This window comes from Dendropsophus ebraccatus, chromosome 3 (genome assembly GCF_027789765.1).
Source record: "Dendropsophus ebraccatus isolate aDenEbr1 chromosome 3, aDenEbr1.pat, whole genome shotgun sequence".
Lineage (NCBI taxonomy): Eukaryota > Metazoa > Chordata > Amphibia > Anura > Hylidae > Dendropsophus > Dendropsophus ebraccatus.
The window spans coordinates 152,451,423-152,470,642 of record NC_091456.1 but is presented as its reverse complement, the minus strand read 5'-3'; the positions used below and the strand labels follow the sequence as shown (position 1 = coordinate 152,470,642).

The window sequence follows — 19,220 nt, the reverse complement described above, 5'->3', positions numbered from 1 at the left end:
ATAACATGTATAACTTTTATTGTATCTGATGGCCTGTAAAAAATTCAAACCATTGTTAACAAATATATGTCACTTTAAATCGCTCTATTCTATTAAAAGCGCTTTTATCCTTGGGTCTATGGGGCTGTGTGAGGTGTCACTTTTTGCGCCATAATGTTTATTTTCTATCGGTACCTTATTGCACATATGCGACTTTTTGATCGCTTTTTATTACAATTTTTCTGGATTTGATGCGACCAAAAATGTGCAATTTTGCATTTTGGGATTTTTTTGCGCTTACGCCATTTACCGTGCTAGATCAGGAATGTGATTCATAGTTCGGGCGATTACGCACGCGGCAATAGCAAACATGTTTATTTATTTATTTGTTTATTTGTATTCATAACATGGGAAAAGGGGGGTGATTCTGACTTTTATTAGGGGAGGGGGCTTTTTACTTATAACATCACTTTTATTTTTACTTTTACAAATATACTGGAAGCCCTCCTAGGGGACATCTAGTATATGCACTCAGATCTTTTATTGAGATCTTTGCTGTATAGTTATACAGTAAAAATCAATGAGATAGGCACTCGTTTGCTTTCGGCTGCTGCAGCCGAAAACAAACGAGTGCCGAGCCGGGGACGGCGCTCTGAACGCGAGGAGGCGGGCCTGGACGTACGAGTATGTCCAGGGTCGCCTAAGGGCTAAACAGTATACATTACCCTTCCATGCTCCAGAGCTCCTGCTGCGGTCTACTTCTTCCCGGGTCACGAGCGCTGCAGCTTCAGAGCAGCCTGTCTGAGCCAATCACCACTGGCCGCAGCAGTCCTGGCCAACAGACAGGCCGCTATGAAGCTGCAACGTGCAGGACCCGTGAAGAAGCAGTCTACGGGAGGAGCCCTGGTGCGGGATGTGAGCCCCAGCCTGAAGTGGATCTGCTATGATTTGGAAGGTGAGGGAGACTTCTTGGGTCAGAGTACAGGGCTGTAGACCACGCTATGCAGGCTATGCCCCTCCTCTACTTGCGCTCCCACCCAATACAGGGAGCTCTTAAACCAAAGCACTGCTCTTAAACCAAGTCACAATTTTGAAAATCTGTGAGCTCTTAAACAAAAACGCTCTTAAACCAAGTTACTCTTAAACCAAGGTACCACTGTTCACCTGTATTGCACTTAGTTTCTGCCAGTAAACTGTTCTACTTTTCAAGTGTTGGACTTGACCTATTCTTGTGTACCACTACCTATACACACCTACACTTGAGTTAATACTATCTCTGTAGGCAGGCCCCAAACTGTCCACGGTGGGTCCTATACCACTCCAGGCTACTGTTACCAAGTGACCCTAGACCCACTCAGATGCCACACATCATACTGTGATATCCCACCACTGGTGTTGCTATTGGTTATACCCTTCGTAAAATCCTGTACTTTTTGAGTGCAATTGGTGATGTAGTAGTACCAGAGTTTCGCCACAAGATGTCGTTATTGCAAGTGTTTATGCTCGGTTGTTGCACAGCTGTAGTGCTTAAGGGGTTATTGTTTATTTGTATATCTGTCATGAATGTGCCTGTACCGAACTCCGTGCGCCCCTTGGCTCGTGCTGCGCGCCTGAGATGGCGCTGATATTCAGTGTTTTTGTATGTTTGTGCAGTTTCCTGAACCTTGTCTGAACACTGCTCTATTTCCTTCTGTGTTTGTTCAGCCACACCCGCTTTGCCTGAGATACTCCTGGCCACTCCGGAGTTAACTCTGATGCTGGTTAGCTAGTCTGATAGACTGTTCTCTCTGCCAGTCAGGTTGCTCTTGCCCCAGGTGTTCTGAGGAGATTAGGGCTCTGGTCCAATCAGCTCCTGCACTGGACCTCTGGTCTCCTATATAGTGTCTGCCAGCCTGCCTCTCACGGCCGGTTATTGAGCTTGTCTCTGCCTGGTTCTGTTTCTCCTGCTCTGTTTATTCTGACTCTTTTGCTTTGTATTTCTGACCATCCCTGCTAGCTGCCTGCCCTGACCATATTGCCTGTTTATAGACCTTGCTTCTTGGATTGGGTTTTTGTACTGCGCTGCCAGACTGTTGTGACCCGGATTCCTGACCATTCTCATTGTGTTTTGTCTGTCTTGTCTTTTTGTCCCACCAAGCCAGTACAGGGACCGCCGCCCAGTTGCTGCCCTGGGGTTTAGCCTAGGGGGGCAAGTAGGTAGAGGACAGTGGGCGGGGCTGAGCTTAGGGTGCACTGTCTCTGTGTGTCTGGTGTCACCGGTTCCTGACAATATCACATGGATCTGTAAGCCAATGAGAGTACTCTCTTCTTCTATCCTATCATCTCTCTCTTTACTTCACACATACGCTCTCCTCACCCACTCACAGCACACTTTATAGGGGCTGTAGGAAGTAAGTTACATGGGTAGAGGAAGTTTAGGGTCTTTTGTCTTTAGACTCTGTAGAGGAAGGACACATGACAGAATGCTCTCTACAGCGTGCCAGGTCCCCATTCTAAGTTGTGGTCTAGACGTGGAACACAGGTACCTAGACACAGTTTTCTCTCAAGTAACTGTATTCTACACTATGCAGTGTTAAGCTTCCACTAAAGAGGACAAGTCAGAGATCATCTCAACCCACGCCGTGGACCAGGAGAGACACATTGCAGGACAGTATACATAAAGAAAGTAAGGAACTGATCCGGATAGAGCAAAGTTGCTAGAAGCCTATGAACTCTATCTCACAACGCAGGTGTAAGCATGGAACCCTCAAAATTTCACTCATCCCAGGTAACAAGGTCTGGAACTTGTGTCACCCTCTATGATGGGTCACTCGACACTGGTGGGCAATAGGTGGTGCAAAAACCAAAGAGTCAAAACACAGGCACAAGTATTCTCTCTATTCTCAAGTATTCTTCTATTTCTACCTCTGAAGTTACGGCAGAGCACAGTATTACTTGGGTTGGGCCCCTCTCGACATCCTCCTCTCTGCTCTTCTTATCCTCTTTCATACCTCTCAGCACCCAACCCAGTCAGCAGGACTGTACCACTCTCTATACTCTCACTACAGATGTGGATCCTAAAGTATCAAGTGTCTTATCAAGTGTAAAGTCTTATATCAAAGCAAAGCTGTATGATCTGCTGCATATAAGTATTTTCAGAGGAAACCAGATGTTATTTATGATAAAGAGACTCTGTGATTCCTTGTCAAGCACCGACACAGTACACACACACTCCTTAGGTCATCTTCCCTTTCTATGGTTGGCAGTGCCAATACTCCAGGTGGGTCACTATTCCACTACAGACCACTGTAATAAGTACCCAAGGGACCCCGCAACGGCTCGGCACCGGGGAACAAGGTATAGCTGGCCCTTTAAAATAAAAGGAGGTGTGTCACTATACCTGTGTGCCCAACCGGCAGTGGCGTAGCCACCGTGGTCGCGGGGGTCGCCGCCGCGACCGGGCCCGCCACAAGGGGGGCCCGCGGGGCCCCCCGATCAATCACTCTTGTGACCGCAAGCATTGTTTTGCTTGCGGTCACAAGAGTTTGGCTCCGTCTTTCCCCGGCTGCTGCGCGGCTGCCGGGGGTGTCGCGTCTTACCCCCGGCAGCGCGCGCATCCCAGAACTCCCTGCGCGCCTTGGGCCCTGACTTCCGGTTTCCGGCGCGCAGGGAGTTCTGGGATGCGCGCGCTGCCGGGGATAAGACGCGACACCCCCGGCAGCCGCGCAGCAGCCGGGGACAGACCAGGAGGAGTGAGGATCAACGTGGGAGCGCGATGTCAGGTGAGTTAAGTTTTTTTTTTTTTTTATCAGCCTGTACGGGTGGGGGGAAAGGAGGGGGCCATCTATGAGGGTGGGGGGAAAGGAGGGGGGCATCTATGAGGGTGGGGGGAAAGGAGGGGGCCATCTATGAGGGTGGGGGGGAAAGAGGGGGCCATCTATGAGGGTGGGGGGGGAGGAGGGGGCCATCTATGAGGGTGGGGGGGGAGGAGGGGGCCATCTATGAGGGTGGGGGGGGGAGGAGGGGGCCATCTATGAGGGTGGGGGGAAAGAGGGGGCCATCTATGAGGGTGGGGGGGAAGGAGGGGGGCATCTATGAGGGTGGGGGGAAGAGGGGGCCATTTATGAGGGTGGGGGGAAAGAGGGGGGCCATCTATGAGGGTGGGGGGAAAGAGGGGGGCCATCTATGAGGGTGGGGGGAAGGAGGGGGCCATCTATGAGGGTGGGGGGAAGGAGGGGGCCATCTATGAGGGTGGGGGGAAAGAGGAGCAATCTATGAGGGTGGGGGGAAGGAGGGGGCCATCTATGAGGGTGGGGGGAAAGAGGAGCAATCTATGAGGGTGGGGGGAAGGAGGGGGCCATCTATGAGGGTGGGGGGAAAGAGGGGCCATCTATGAGGGTGGGGGGAAAGAGGGGGGCCATCTATGAGGGTGGGGGGGGGAAGGGGACCATCTATAAGGGAGGGGGGAAAGAGGGGGGCCATCTATGAGGGTGGGGGGGGAAGGGGACCATCTATAAGGGAGGGAGGAAGGGGACCATCTATAAAGGGGGGGAAAGGGGACCATCTATAAGGGAGGGGGGGAAGGGGACCATCTATAAGGGAGGGGGGAAGGGGACCATCTATAAGGGAGGGGGGGAAGGGGACCATCTATAAGGGAGGGGGGGGGAGGGGACCATCTATAAGGGAGGGGGGGGGGAAGGGGACCATCTATAAGGGAGGGGGGGGGGAAAGGGGACCATCTATAAGGGAGGGTGGGGGGAGAGGGGGCCATCTATAAGGGAGGGTGGGGGGAGAGGGGACCATCCATAAGGGAGGGTGAGGAGAGAGGGGGCCATCTATAAGGGAGGGGGTATAGGGGGCCATCTATAAGGGAGGGGGTAGAGGGGGCCATCTATAAGGGAGGGGGTAGAGGGGGCCATCTATAAGGGAGGGGGCCATCTATTTGGGGGGGCAACATAGGGGGAGAGGGAATACACAGAGGGGGGCATATATTATTAGGAGGTCACAGAGTCAGGGCTACCCACTAAATGAGGGTGTAAAGGGGACAGTACAGATGTGCAGTGTGTAGAGAGATGGAGATGGTGTCAGAGTGTGGAGCCTAATATGTCTGTCTGGCAGATTCTGTGGATTCGTGGCTTGGAGAAGTTCTCATAACGGCCCAGGACAGATGGAGAAGATGATGAAAAGGAAAGAACTCCGATCAGAAAAGACGTCTCCTGTGAGTCACCTGATATAACTGCACTGTAATGTATATGGTGTATAGAGCCTGTGTAGAGCTGGGGCCACCTCTATATGACTGGATGAGGTGATTTAGTGTACTGGATTTGGTCAGTAACAATATGGTGGTGATGGTAGTGGTTGTGGTGTGGCGGTAATGTTTCCTCCCTATATACTGGTATTACTGGTAATATTGGTCTCAGTATACAGGATTTGGTCGGTAACAGTATGGCGGTAATAGGTAATATCTGTCTTGGTGTGTGTGTGTGTGTATATATATATATATATATATATATATACATACAGTGGTACCTTGGTTTAAGAGTAACTTCGTTTAAGAGCGTTTTGGTTTAAGAGCTCACAGTTTTTCAAAATTGTGACTTGGTTTAAGAACATTGCTTTGGTTTAAGAACTTCCTGTATTGGGTGGGAGCGCGAGTGGAGAAGGGGCATGGCCTGCATAGCGGGGTCTACAGCACTGTACTCTAAACACCTTCCAAATCATAGCAGATCCCCTTCAGGCTGGGGCTTACATCAGGGGACAGGACTGTGGGGGGGGGGTAATCTCTCCATAGCTGTAACCCCTCTCTCCCCGGACAGAGAGTGCTGCATGTATGTGCCCACATCTGTACTGCTCATTCCTTCATGCTCCCTGCAGTCTCTGTCAGCCCTTGTGTTTCCCATCCTCTCCATTACTGTACAGTACAGAATAATAAATATATTTGGGGTGCGGAACCAATTGTCTGCATTTACATGATTTCTTATAGGAAAATTTGCTTTGGTTTAAGAGTGGATTTGGATTACAAGCACGGTCCTGGAACGAATTATGCTCATAATCCAAGGCACCACTGTGTGTGTATATATATATATATATATATATATATATATACACACACACACACAACAATAGCATCACTTGGTCATGAAAGGAGGGGGGGGGGGGGCCCAAGTTGGCCTCTCGCACCAGGGCCCAGGAGACATTAGCTACGCCCCTGCCAACCGGCATTGGCGTCTCAACATACCATCACTGGGCATGGCTATATCTCAGCCAAACACCATAGAACTGGTGTCACACTTCACCATCTGGCAAGTGACCGGCCGTGTTGCCTCCACACCGGGAGTGTACCTCACCACACCCCTAGTAATGTAGTAAATGCCTCTCCAGAATGCATCTAGTATTATAGTTAACACCCCCAAAGAAGGGCCAAAAGCCCAAAAACACATCTACATGGTCCCCATATCTAAAATGTAACTTTTAATTGGCTTCCATTAAAATAGTGACAACTGTATATAGTAACTGCTAGTTTAAAAACACACACAAAACTGTCCCTAGTATATAGTAAATACATCCCCGATAGGGATAAAGTGAATCAGATAGCTGCAGTCTATTCACTGATCACTACTAATATATGTATGTATATAAACACTGGGACAGATTGACGTATATTAAAACAAAGACCGCATAGCCCCTCAACTAGTTTCACCCAATCATGGGCGTCATCAGGAGGAGGGCTTATGACCATGGTTTTGTTGGTGTTAATGGGGAGTTGTGTGAGATTAAGGTTTTAAACAAGCTGGATGACGGCGCCTGCGGGAGCGATCATTTCTGCTAGAGTTATCACCTACAAAACATGCTAAATAAACTTCAACTTATAATAGGGGCGGTCTGGTTTCCTGACTTGACTGTATTAGATAATACTTTCAAGTGGGGCCATAATAAGAAGCAAATCTAAGCAGGGCTTTAAAAAAGTAATAAAGTTACGTATATAACTAGAGATGAGCGTACTTACTGTAATAGTGAAGTGAATCGCATTGTTATCTCCGAATTTAAAAATGTACAGCCACACACAATTCATTTTAATAAATGAAAGCAGGAAAATGCGATTGGGAAAGTTTAGGATATTTTTTATTTTTGAGGGACGGGTATGGGAAATTATTTTCTGGCGGGTAGGCTAAAGGAAAAGGAAAAGAGAATTTTTTTTAAAAGGTTCCCTTTGGGACTCTTTTTCCGTCACTATGCGTTCTTATGCTCACACTACTTCCTCTTCTTTTAGAGGACGAGATGATTTTTTCTTTTTCCACCAGAACATGAAGATACTGAAAGAAATAAAAATAAAGACCAGTTAGTTGCTGTCTACTTTCTACAAGTGAGATGTAAATTTTACTGTTCTAAACATTTAAACATGTGGTTTAGGGTATGTGTTACATATAACTATTGATATCATTTGCAATGTAATTGGATTGGATTTCTGTTTCTGATTGACCCATAACAGATCTATATCTTCTAAGAGAAAATGCATGATATAGTCTAACAGATCTCATAGACCATAATGGCATTGGTTAACTGTATGCATTTCTTGTTAGATAAAATAATGTAGCAGACTATAAAATTCTACCCTCCTTATAGGCAATAAACTACTAGCAGAGCTGAAGATAACTGGAGAAAACTAATGGGTTAACCTTCACACAGATTTTTTTGTTTCTAAAAAAAAAAAAATACTTAAGAGAAAACCATAGAGGAAAAAAGATACTATAAAGATGATACTGAGGTTGACTGAATCTTCTCATCAATAATTGATATAAAATAGAAACCTGGTAAGATTCCTTCAACTTGGCTACAAGAATATAACTACTGCATGTTATTTCATTACATACCATATGGCAGAGATCAGAATGATAGTAGTGAAAACAGCCCCACATATTGCCAGGAAAATGTTGTTGTTAGGGTGATGATGCTGGACCACTGGTTTCTCCTCAACTGGCAGTTCAGGCAAAGAAAGGTCAAACTCTTCCGGCAGCGTAGGAATAGGCTGATGTTCTTCCTTCACTTTTTCTGATCCTTCTTTAACTAAATAAAAAAAACATAGTTTTAATAGTACATACCATCAAGAAAACAAAATCTAAAAATATCCGAAGGGAAGCAAACTTGCTGAACTTTACGAGTTGGGCAATGTTTTCATGGACTCCTTGGACCTAGTAGTCAAATGCCAAGTGTTCACTCCGGAGAACGTTGCGAAACACAAGCAGTTTGGCAAGTTCACTTAACACTAGTCATAAAGGAATTTAACAGCAATCTGAAAAAATGAACACATTTACAGGTCCCACAACTACAAGGAGGATTTTAATCTCATCAGTTCCACGGCTTCAACATCTTTTTATGGATACAGATACGTATTGATCGAGTGGGGAGAGGACCACGTTGCAACGCTTCCGATTCCTAATCCATATTTTTTAAAAAAGTCAGACAGCAGCGCGTCCTCTCCCACTCATTCTCCCGATCAGTTAGGTTTCAACACTCAGACTCAGACCGATCAAAACTTTTGACATGTCTCGATGACATAAACAGAAATAATGCTGCAGAAAACTGCAAGTGTCAGGATTCACTTCAGTCATACACACAATAAAAACCTGTTCCAAAGATTTTTTTATTTTTTTTTATTACATTCTTAGCAAATCATTTGATCAAATAGAATGCTCCATCTCACCACGTTAGGGTGAGCCCCAGAGAGAGGGTCCCTATACTAGCAATGGCCTCTCTCGGGCTATAAGTCTAGAAAACTGGGCATCCATGATGCAACTGATCTCTGTTTAAAACACCCACAGGAGATGGATGGAGTGCAAGCTAAAAGGAGGTAGCCAGACCCCCCACATGTGACACAAAAAGCAAAAAATTAGCCAGAACTCCACTAACACTTGTTCACGCTGTGCAGTTTTCACACTGCTGTTGTCATACAGACAACAACAGAAAAACCTTCCCATTTGTGGCCATAAACATCTGCAAAATTACAGTTATAAAGTGATAACAAACTCCACTACTAAATACATCCCTATTATATAGGTAAAAATATGTGTAAGAATATAGAATATATGTCACACTTTATATTTTGGAATAGGAATCTTGTACAGTACAATAGTCATACATCAATATAAAAGTTAGCAATATTGTCAGCAATATTATTATGTGTCCTTACCTTTCACATTGTATATATGTCTAGCAATTGGCAGGCCAGAATTCAGCATGGTGGTACACGTGTATTTTCCTGATTCATGGATTTGGATGTTCCTGAATTCAATGTTGGACTCATCAGTAACTATTATATCAGGATCTGCGTTCTGGAGGAATAATAAAAGTGATTGTCAGAATCCTCTATATCTCAGGGGCTTATAACAAAGATTATTTATATCATGATGCCGACCATGGGATGACACAAACAAGGTAACTTTAAGGCTGTATTCCCACACATAGTATATCCTTCAGTCTTTTGGTCAGTCTTTTTTCCACCAAAATCAGGAGTGGAACTGACAGAACAAAATTATAATGCAAAGATGTGCACCGCTTCTGTGTTTTCAACCCAAAACTGGTTTTAGTTAAAGAAAGACTGACCAAGAGACTGATGGAATTACTATGTCTGATCATAGCCTAATAATAAAACCTTTGCAAGGTTAGTTTATAATTTAAAGTTTTTTTCCCCTAACAGGACTCAAGGTCTCATCCTGTAGATAGCTGATGAGTATTGTTGATGGTAAGACCTCTTTGGTGTCAACAGTATTCCACTTTTTGCTTCATTTAGGCTATGTTCACACAAAGTATATTGAGAATTAATCACAGCCGTGATTAATTTAAAATATGCATAGCGCTGAAATCAATGGAATCCCGGCCAGAGTGCATACACATAGTATACACTTCAGCCCGAATCCCTAGCGGCCGCATGAAAAACTGATATGTCAGTTTTGTGTGTTTTCATTGAATAGCGGCCACATAGATCTGTCAGTTAGCCCAATGGAAAATGCAGCTCTGGCCACACTCTCCATTGTGTGCAATGCTAAATTGGGATGCGGGTACACACGGATGTGCCCCCATTCCAAATCAACATAAATGAAGTTCATCTGCAGTACCGACCAGGATGATCTTCGCTGTGTAAGCCCAGCCTAATTGTGAATCCTTAATGCTTTACCTTATGGAAATGGTTTTTAAAACCTTCCTCGAGCTTTGCGTACCACTCATGATGACATTCAAGGATTAGATCCTCATGCTCAGCAATTGCTTTGCTTTTCTCTAGAAAAAAAGTTGACATGAAATATTGGACTGCACTTTCCATATGGCAAATAAATGTATAAATGTCATAGAGAGGGGTTCCATATGTGGGTCTCCCTCTGTTTGTGTAGGGAGATGGATTATTATGTGCCATCAACTTACCTCCACAGTCAATAACCTTTTCAAAGTTGTATGCGTGGTCTTTGCATGGTGTGCACTCATATCCAGTCTTTAAATCTGATACAAGAAAAAAAAATTCAATCATGAGTCAATTATTAAAGAGGTTTTATAATAAATCCTGAGAATAAATCTCATAGTCACATGGTGATGGGTATCGCCCCTCTGTCCCCAGGACAAAACCCAGGCTGCCCCAAATGGTGCTCCACTTCTGCTTATGGCACCGGAAGGATTCTCATTGGAGACTTGTAATAATATAACACCCTTCTCATTCAGGAACTATGAAATATTAGAAGGATTTTGAATGCTACTAATAAAGTGTACATGGTTGTTTCAGGTCCTGTGTTTTTACTGCTTAAGGCTAGGTTCACACTACGTGAGACACCTGCCGTTCTATGACCCAGCCGTGTCACAGAACGGCCGGTGTCAGTGAAGTTCATCCTGGCCAGTGCTGCGGTAGTGGTCAGATGAACTTCATTTGTGCTGAATTGGGATGTGGACACATCCGTGTGCGCCCGCATCCCAATTCACAATAGCACACAATAGAGAGTGCGTCCGAAGCCGCTTTCTCGATTATGTGAGCTATTAGTGTTGTGCAGCTCGTCAGCTTTTCCTGTGGTCGCGAGGGGTCCCGGACAGAGTGTACACAATGTGACTGCAGTGCAATATAACTTTTCTATTAATCACGGCCGTTGGAGCACACCAGCAACAACGGCCGTGATTACTAGAAAAGTTATGTTGTGTGAACTTAGCCTAAATATGTACATTTAAATATAGAAAAATAATATAACTTACCGAAGCATGTATGCTTGGTGCACACACAGCTGCACTGCTCAAAGTATTCTGTGAAGAGAGAAATATATCATATATCATCCAGTCTATTCTCTATGGTACTACTGCATTATCACATCTTACTAGTAACCATACCTTGATTACTCGGAGGGCCCCCGGCACAAATTACCTTCTGCTCCTCACAGGTGTCACACTGGATGTAATTTTCCACAAGTAAGCCTGGGGAAAGGCAGAGATGTTAAAAATGTACAATATTAAGACATACGGGCAAAAAACCTCGCCACTGTGTGGTGATCAATGTGGTTGCAGGGTAGGGGTGGGGGTAAGGTGTCCTGTTAGGTGTTCTGTCCTAAACCTTTCATTTCAGTGGGAGTGTCAGAGCAGTAACTGCATGGAAACAAGTGACACTTCTTTTTCCATATTACTCATTTTCTCCCATTAAAGTCAATAGGAGAGTTTTCTTCTGTAAGTGAAACCACATGACTTTTGCCACAGAGTGCAGGTAATGCCCATGTGAAAATAACTTTATAGAAATTAAATGAAACATATAAAATCTACTTACCACAGTTGTCAAAGTCTGAAAAAGGACAGAAAAATAAAAATATCAGATTTATATTGTCAGTCACATTTCTTCTGTTTCCACACAAGGTCGCTATGTATGTGTTAATAATTTGCAAATGATAGTAATGTAAAATATTCTAACAGAAAAATGTAAGCACTCATCTTGCTTGTTTGGGCACTTCCCTAAAAAGTGAAATATAAAAATGTAAATTATTTGTGAAAAAACAGAATATGAGGGAGACAGTGAATATGATGCTATACATGTATTGTACCCCAAGTCTATATTCCCAGATAGGATTTGGTTGTTTATGAGCTGTAATGTGTCCCTTGGCAGATGTTTTACAGCCCCCCAAAAGCCCAGAAACTAGCCATACTTTCTCAGTGGATTTGCTATTCCCATATAGTTTCATGTCATGGTGGCATTTCTTAAAGTAGTAAACTTGGGGTCTTGTTTTCTGCAAATTATGGGAAGGGCATGGATTCTGGCCCAGATTGAGAGATTTAAATGTCCCTAGAAAAGCTCCAAATGAAAATGTGTTGTCACTGGCTTTTGCTATAAATTAAAATCACCTAAAAAATAAGTTTGAAAAATATTAAATAATAAAATAATAATAATATAAATAATTAAATAAAAAAATAAAAAAACTTCCCCAGAGTTTTCTTTTAGCTTGAAAAATATTTTTTGAGGCTACCACATAGGTTGTTCACCGAACAGTCGAGCTTATAATCATACCAGTTTTGAGGCTCTATATGTGGTTTATATGTTATCACATAGTATTTCGGTCGGTCTTTTTTCAAACAAAACTAGAATTGGGTTGAAAACACAGAAACTGTGCAAATCTTTCCATTATAATTTTGCCCTGTCGGTTCCACTCCTGGTTTTGGTTGCAAAAGACAGAAGTACTATGTGTGAACATAGCCTGCAAAACTCCCACCATACAATAGCCATGTTATTTGCCCATAGATGCCTTTAGTAACATGTAGATAATGGATGTATCTTTTCTCCATAGTGGGTGAGAATTGGCTGCCTGCTATTAACCCCTTTCTCGCCGTTTAAGTGTAAGCGGCAAAGGCAGCTTCTGGCAATTATCGATCAGGACCCCCGCAGCATGATGGTGGGGCTCTTGATTGAATTGCCTGACTGCCAGAGGGACAGTATACAGCTTTCCTCCGTGCAGTTTGATCTTCACTCTTCTGCCATAGAGTCGGCCTCAGACATGCTGTCAGATAACATTGATCAATGCTATGCTATGGCACTATTGCTTAGCATTGACCAGTGTACTGTATCTAATGATTGCAGGTAATAGGCCCTCAATTTAAAAAAATGTAAAAAAAAAGTTTTAAAAATATGCCAAAGCCCCTCCCCCAATAGAAGTTTAAATGTCCCCTTTTGCCATTTTATAAATAAAACATGTAAAAATAATAAAATAAACATTATATATACTGTAGTGTGGGTAATTGTCCAATCTAATAAAATAAAACAATATTGTTCCCCCACAGTGAACAGTACAAACAAAAAGCAGTAAAAAAAAGAAAAAAAGTCAGGACTGATGATTTTTTATTACATCTATATATAGATAACAACTCATACACGGCCCCGTAGGTAAAAAAAAATAAAAGCGCTATAAGTCACAATAAGGCCATTTTAATCATATCTATTTGCAAAAAAAAAAAAGTTTTACTTTTTTTTTTTTTAAAGTAAAACATTAGAAAAGCTATGTAAACATGCATATCGCAGTATTCAGACTGACCTATAAAATATTTTTACTGCAAAGTGCATTACATGAACACAGAAACCTCCCAAATTTGCAGAATTGCATTTTTTTTTTTTTTTACAATTTCACCCCATAAATAATACTTTGCGGGTTTTGTCAATCATTTTATGGTAGAATGGAAGGTGCCATTACAAAGGCTATTTCCATGTTCTCCATGGTCTCCATAGCATTGCAGGTAACTGTAATCATTAGCATTTACTGGTCTGAACCGCCCACCACCACACCTGGCCTTGTTGCCATAGCAACCACTTCTCCACTGTCCCCATCCTATATTCCAGGCTGAGAGCGGCAGTTAGAGGCAGCAGGATTGGTCGGTTGCAGAATGGACGCTTCTGGTACAGAGAGCTATAATAAGGGAAATGGACCGGACAGGAAGGACTATTCCACTTACGGTTCTCAGCCTCCTCAATTATGGGCTTGATCCTTTCTTGAAGTTTTTGAAACTGAAGTTGAATGACATTAAGTAGGTGGATCCCTAGAATAAATGAAGACAAATAATAAAATTAGTCTCTGCTCCATTTCTGATGACATAATATTCTCTTTATCTACATTGAAAACTCTGTATTTACCTGTAAACTCCAATCCGGCTATGATATCCACGGACTTTTTATACTCGGACACGACGTCACTTATTGTGTATTTGTCTGGAAATTAAAAGACAAAAACAATCATTAGTTTCATCATTCATCTCATTTTTTTTAATCTTCATACAGAAAATGTAATAATAAAAGTAAGAATATCATTACCCATCATGCGGACCTCATTGTTCAGGTAATCCATTATCTGGTTTTGTGCAGCATAGGCCATGTTCTTTATGGATAGATATCCTGACAGGGTCTCCTCCAGGATCTGGTCCTGGATGAGGATGGTGTATTTCTCCATAGCCTTTTTTCCCTCTTTATCACAGGGAATACAGGATAGGCAACTGGCAACTAGCACCGATGTTATAAGTCCTGAGCGCCACATCATTATTAATAATCAAAATGCAGACAATAGCAAATGGCTACCAGTAACCACTGGTCGCCTGGCAGTCAGATCCTATCTCCTCAGAGAGGAAAACGGAACTGACACAGCGTACAGGATTACACAATGTCTTATGGTGTATGTCATTGTGACATCATAATATGATGTCATGGGCAATATGCAAATTAGACATTGTAACACAAGAGCAGCTGAAAAGATTAGGGGGGAAATCTTATTGTGACATCATAATAGGACATTATAATAGAAGCATATTGGAATGTTCATTATTATAGAAATTACACATAGAACTAAAGGAGCTGTCTGAGAGGTTGAAAAATAGGAGTTGGGAATATTTTAGATTTTGATAATGTTGCTTCTGTTCTTTTTGCTCTTTTTTGTGCCATTCCTCTGTTATTCCTACTGGAAATATGAATAAAATGGCAATATATTCACACCATGTTTCTGAATAGGGCCCCTGCAGTATATACAGTATAGGACGACCTCCCTTTTTTAAATCGGATGCTGACAGATACCTCTAATATACTGCAGAAATACACCAGATTTATCAGAAAGGTGCGGGGTGGCATTGCAGGGGGCGGCACTGGTGCGCCTACAACACTTTTATTTATTGTTACTTAAATCTTTTTTAAACCTCCCCCTACACACACACATATATATAGAGAGAGAGAGAGATATAGATAGATAGATATCTCACATTTTTTGTGCACTGTCCATAGATAGATAGATATACAGTGGTTTAACAGTAACTTGGTTGAAGAGTGTTTTGGTTTAAGAGCTCAGTTTTTCAAAATTGTGACTTTGCTTAAGAACATTGCTTTGGTTTAAGAGCTCTCTGTACTGGGTGGGAGCGGGAGTGGGGGAGGGGCATGGTCTGCATAGTGGGGTCTACAGCGGTGCCTTGGATTACGAGCATAATTCGTTCCGGGACTGCGCTTGTAATCCAAATCCACTCTTAAACCAAAGCAAATTTTCCCATAAGAAATCATAGAAATGCAGACAATTGGTTCCACACCCCAACAATAATGATTTATTATTCTGAATAACATGTAAAAAAAGATAAAACAAACATTCAGAAACAGCAGAATATGTGATATTATAAGTTATTGTACAGTAATGGAGAGGATGGAAAACACAAGGACGGACAGAGACTCTAGGGAGCATGAAGGAATGAGCAGGGCAGATGTGGGCACATACATGCAGCACTCTCTGTCCGGGGAGAAAGGGGTTACAGCTATGAAGAGATGTCCCCTGATGTAAGCCCCAGCCTGAAGTGGATCTGCTATGATTTAGAAGGTGAGGGAGACTTCCTGGGTCAGAGTACAGGGCTGTATACCCCGCTATGCAGACCATGCCCCTCCTCCACTCGCGCTCCCATATAGGGAGCTCTTAAACCAAAGCAATGCTCTTAAATCAAGTTATTCTTAAACCAAGGTACCACTGTATGTATGTATATATATATATATATATATATATATATATATATATATATACACAGCATACAATACACTGACATAAAAATATTTTGAAGTGTGACTGTCATTAAAAAAATTGCCAGATAGTGTCAGGGTCCATATATACAGAACAAGAGCAGATACTGAGGATTACACCCAGCATACAGGTAAGGAAAAGTGGTACTGTGCACTGTCCATATACAGTGGTACCAGGGCCGGCTCCAGCTTTTTGTGGGCCCTTGGGCGACAGAGCCTCGGCGGGCCCCTTTGAGGAGCAAATCATGGAGAGACAGGCGTGGAAAGATTTGCAGCAGAAGAAACATGCGGCTGCTGCATATCTTTCTCCTCCTGTATCTCCTGATCTCTGCAGTAGTCAGGACTCTAGAGGAGTCAGACCCAGTCACAGGATTATATATATATATATATATATCATGCTGGTGCTGCTAGTTCTCTAGTATACAGCTCCTTCTGTGTGTGTTTGTGTATATACACACACACACACAGAGCAGGAGCTGTATACTAGAGAACTAGCAGCACCAGCATTATATATATATATTTATAATATGAACATGGTGAGACCTCTAGTTCTCCTATATTCAGGCCCTGCAGTGATATACAGTGTGTGTGTGTGTATATATATATATATATATATATATATATATATATATATACACACACACACACACACTGTATATCACTGCAGGGCCTGAATATAGGAGAACTAGAGGTCTCACCATGTTCATATGATAGATAGGAGATAGGGAAATAGATAGATAGATAGATAGGAGATAGATAGATAGATAGATAGATAGATAGATAGATAGATAGATAGATAGATAGGAGATAGATAGATAGGAGATAGATAGATAGATAGATAGATAGATAGATAGATAGATAGATAGATAGATAGATAGGAGATAGATAGATAGATAGATAGGAGATAGATAGGAGATAGATAGATAGATAGGAGATAGATAGATAGGAGATAGATAGATAGATAGATAGATAGATAGATAGATAGATAGATAGATAGGAGATAGATAGATAGATAGATACAGATATCTAGTTGTTTTGTGTATAGAGGTCCTGCTGTAATATATATATTTATATATATATATATATATATATATATATCCTGCTGTAATAGATATAGATATATTACAGCAGGACCTCTATACACAAAACAAGTAGAAGAACCAGCACATACAGGACACTTAGTTTGCAGAGCCTACCTGCTGCCCTCAGGTCATGTGTCCGATCACATGACCCGTGACATCATCAAAGGTCCTTCAGACTCAAAGGTCCTTTTTCCTACTCGGCTGTAGGGAAGATTTGTGATGGAAGACAGGTGCTCGGGGGCCCCAGTATGGATCGGCGGGCCCCTAACTGTCACATGCGGCCTCTAGGGGCCCAGTCCTCTTTGTTACTACACTTTTTTTTCTTTTTTACTAGCAAAAAAAATGTAGTAACAAACGGGAGTGGGCCCCTAGAGGAGCTGTGGGCCCCGGCATTTGCCCTACTTAGCCGGGTGCTGACGCCGGCCCTGAGTGGTACCTCCGTTCTCGAACTAAATTGGTTCAGGAAGGCAGTTTGAGAACCGAGCAGTGTCTTCCCATAGAAAATAAATAGAGATGAGCGAACCGGGTTCAGGTTCGAGTCCATCCGAACCCGAACGTTCGGCATTCGATTAGCTGGGGCTGCTGAACTTGGATAAAGCTCTAAGGTTGTCTGGAAAACATGGATACAGCCAATGACTATATCCATGATTTCTACATAGCCTTAGGGCTTTATCCAAGTTCAGCAGCCACAGCTAATCAAATGCCGAAAGTTCGGATCGACTCGAGCATGCTCGAGGTTTGCTCATCTCTAGAAATAATGTAAATGTGTTTAATTGTTTCCAGCACCCATCAATAATTACCTACAATACCCATTTATTACATTGAAAAGTGGGGTCTAGACCTTTAGGCTGTTGCTGTAGTGCTGCTGTCTCTCTTCCTCTTGTGCTGACCTGGCTTCATCCTCCTCCTCCTGACCCTATGATCTTCTAAGCTGCGACCACCATCCAGGTTTGAGCTTTTCTTCTAGGTGCTCTTGATACAGGAGCAATTTGCTTGATTGGTTAAGAGGGGGGGGGGACTGCTGAGCAGAGGGGAGTGGGATATTTACATGGAACTGTATACTGAGCAGAAGAGAGTGGGATATTTACATGGGGCTGCATGCTGATAGAAGTGATAGTACTTAGCCTCTACTCACTTACATAGGGCTGTATGTTCTAGAGAGGGTGTATTTTTTTTTTTTTTTTTGTACAAGTAACAGTATGGTGAATGGAAGGATGTAATTTACATGGGACTTTGCTTTTGAGAAGCTGAAGACAGGGGAGTGTGGAATCTATATGTCATCACCCCTTAAGGTTGTCACGATGCTGAGCACCTTTATTCACATAATAGGCGACTGTCCTCACATGTGGTCCCAGACCCATGGAGAGAGAGAACAAGTGCAGGCCATAGCACACAGGATACAGGTCAGAAGACAGGAGGACACTATTATATCCTAGTGATGAAGCATGTGGCATTATTATAATCTCGGGGCACTGCGTGTGGCAGTATCATACCCATGCGGACAGTAAGTGCCACTATTATGTCCTGTGACACAGTGTGTGCTACTATTATATAGAGAGTATGGAATGTGCTGCAAAGAGAAGCCAAGTACTTTGGTGGCAACTGTGCAGGAATCAACTGTGAATGGGAAAAGTAATGATGCCAGTTTGGGATGGAGAAGAAAAGGGGAGAACGACTCAGATCAGAAAAGTCATCACCTGTGATATACTATGTGGCGGTGGAGGACATATTGCTTGTGCAGTCGGTTCAGCTGCACAGAGGCCCAGGGCGACAGAGGGGCCTTTCAGGCTAGGACTCTGAGCCTGGCTGGCCTCTCCACTGCCCCCGCTCCCCGCCACCTCTCTGGCAGGCTCCAGAGCTGTTGTAGCAAACTCAGCAACAGTGTAAAGTAAAGTCCTTGTGTCTTCTACTCTACTACTCACTGCAACCCCGGGGCCCCACCAGGGGGAAAGCGACCAGCAACTTCAACTGCAGTGGCCAGGACCTGCAACTACAGAGACTAAGTGCCTGGGGACTACTGCACCTGTAGTGACCCGGTACAGGCCCCTAAGTTCTGTTGCTTAGGCTGAATTCCCACTTTCTGTGTTCCTCACGGAACACGGATGAGGAATGCCTGTAACGGAGTCTCCCCCGCCCGGACAGCATCTGATAAG

The 19,220-nt window shown here is 43.3% G+C and overlaps 1 protein-coding gene across 3 annotated transcripts in view; it reads right to left on the bottom strand.

Annotated features, from left to right (window-relative positions):
• The window catches only part of LOC138787390 (uncharacterized), a 406,633-nt gene extending 392,042 nt beyond the window's left edge, over positions 1 to 14,591 (bottom strand). The window contains exons 1-11 of one of the 3 annotated variants that reach the window (XM_069964669.1): positions 14,261 to 14,591; positions 14,084 to 14,158; positions 13,906 to 13,989; positions 11,741 to 11,755; positions 11,314 to 11,397; positions 11,182 to 11,229; positions 10,372 to 10,446; positions 10,130 to 10,230; positions 9,146 to 9,287; positions 7,830 to 8,022; positions 7,141 to 7,271 (exon numbers count right to left, since the gene is read on the bottom strand). In XM_069964669.1, coding sequence (XP_069820770.1) covers positions 7,205 to 7,271; positions 7,830 to 8,022; positions 9,146 to 9,287; positions 10,130 to 10,230; positions 10,372 to 10,446; positions 11,182 to 11,229; positions 11,314 to 11,397; positions 11,741 to 11,755; positions 13,906 to 13,989; positions 14,084 to 14,158; positions 14,261 to 14,483 — 1,107 coding nt within the window. In that variant the 5' untranslated portion in view covers positions 14,484 to 14,591 and the 3' untranslated portion in view covers positions 7,141 to 7,204. Of the gene's footprint in view, positions 1 to 7,140; positions 7,272 to 7,829; positions 8,023 to 9,145; positions 9,288 to 10,129; positions 10,231 to 10,371; positions 10,447 to 11,181; positions 11,230 to 11,313; positions 11,398 to 11,740; positions 11,756 to 13,905; positions 13,990 to 14,083; positions 14,159 to 14,260 lie in introns of those variants that run through there. The other 2 variants (XM_069964666.1, XM_069964667.1) reach the window with 2 other exon arrangements.
• Positions 14,592 to 19,220: the final 4,629 nt, after the last annotated feature.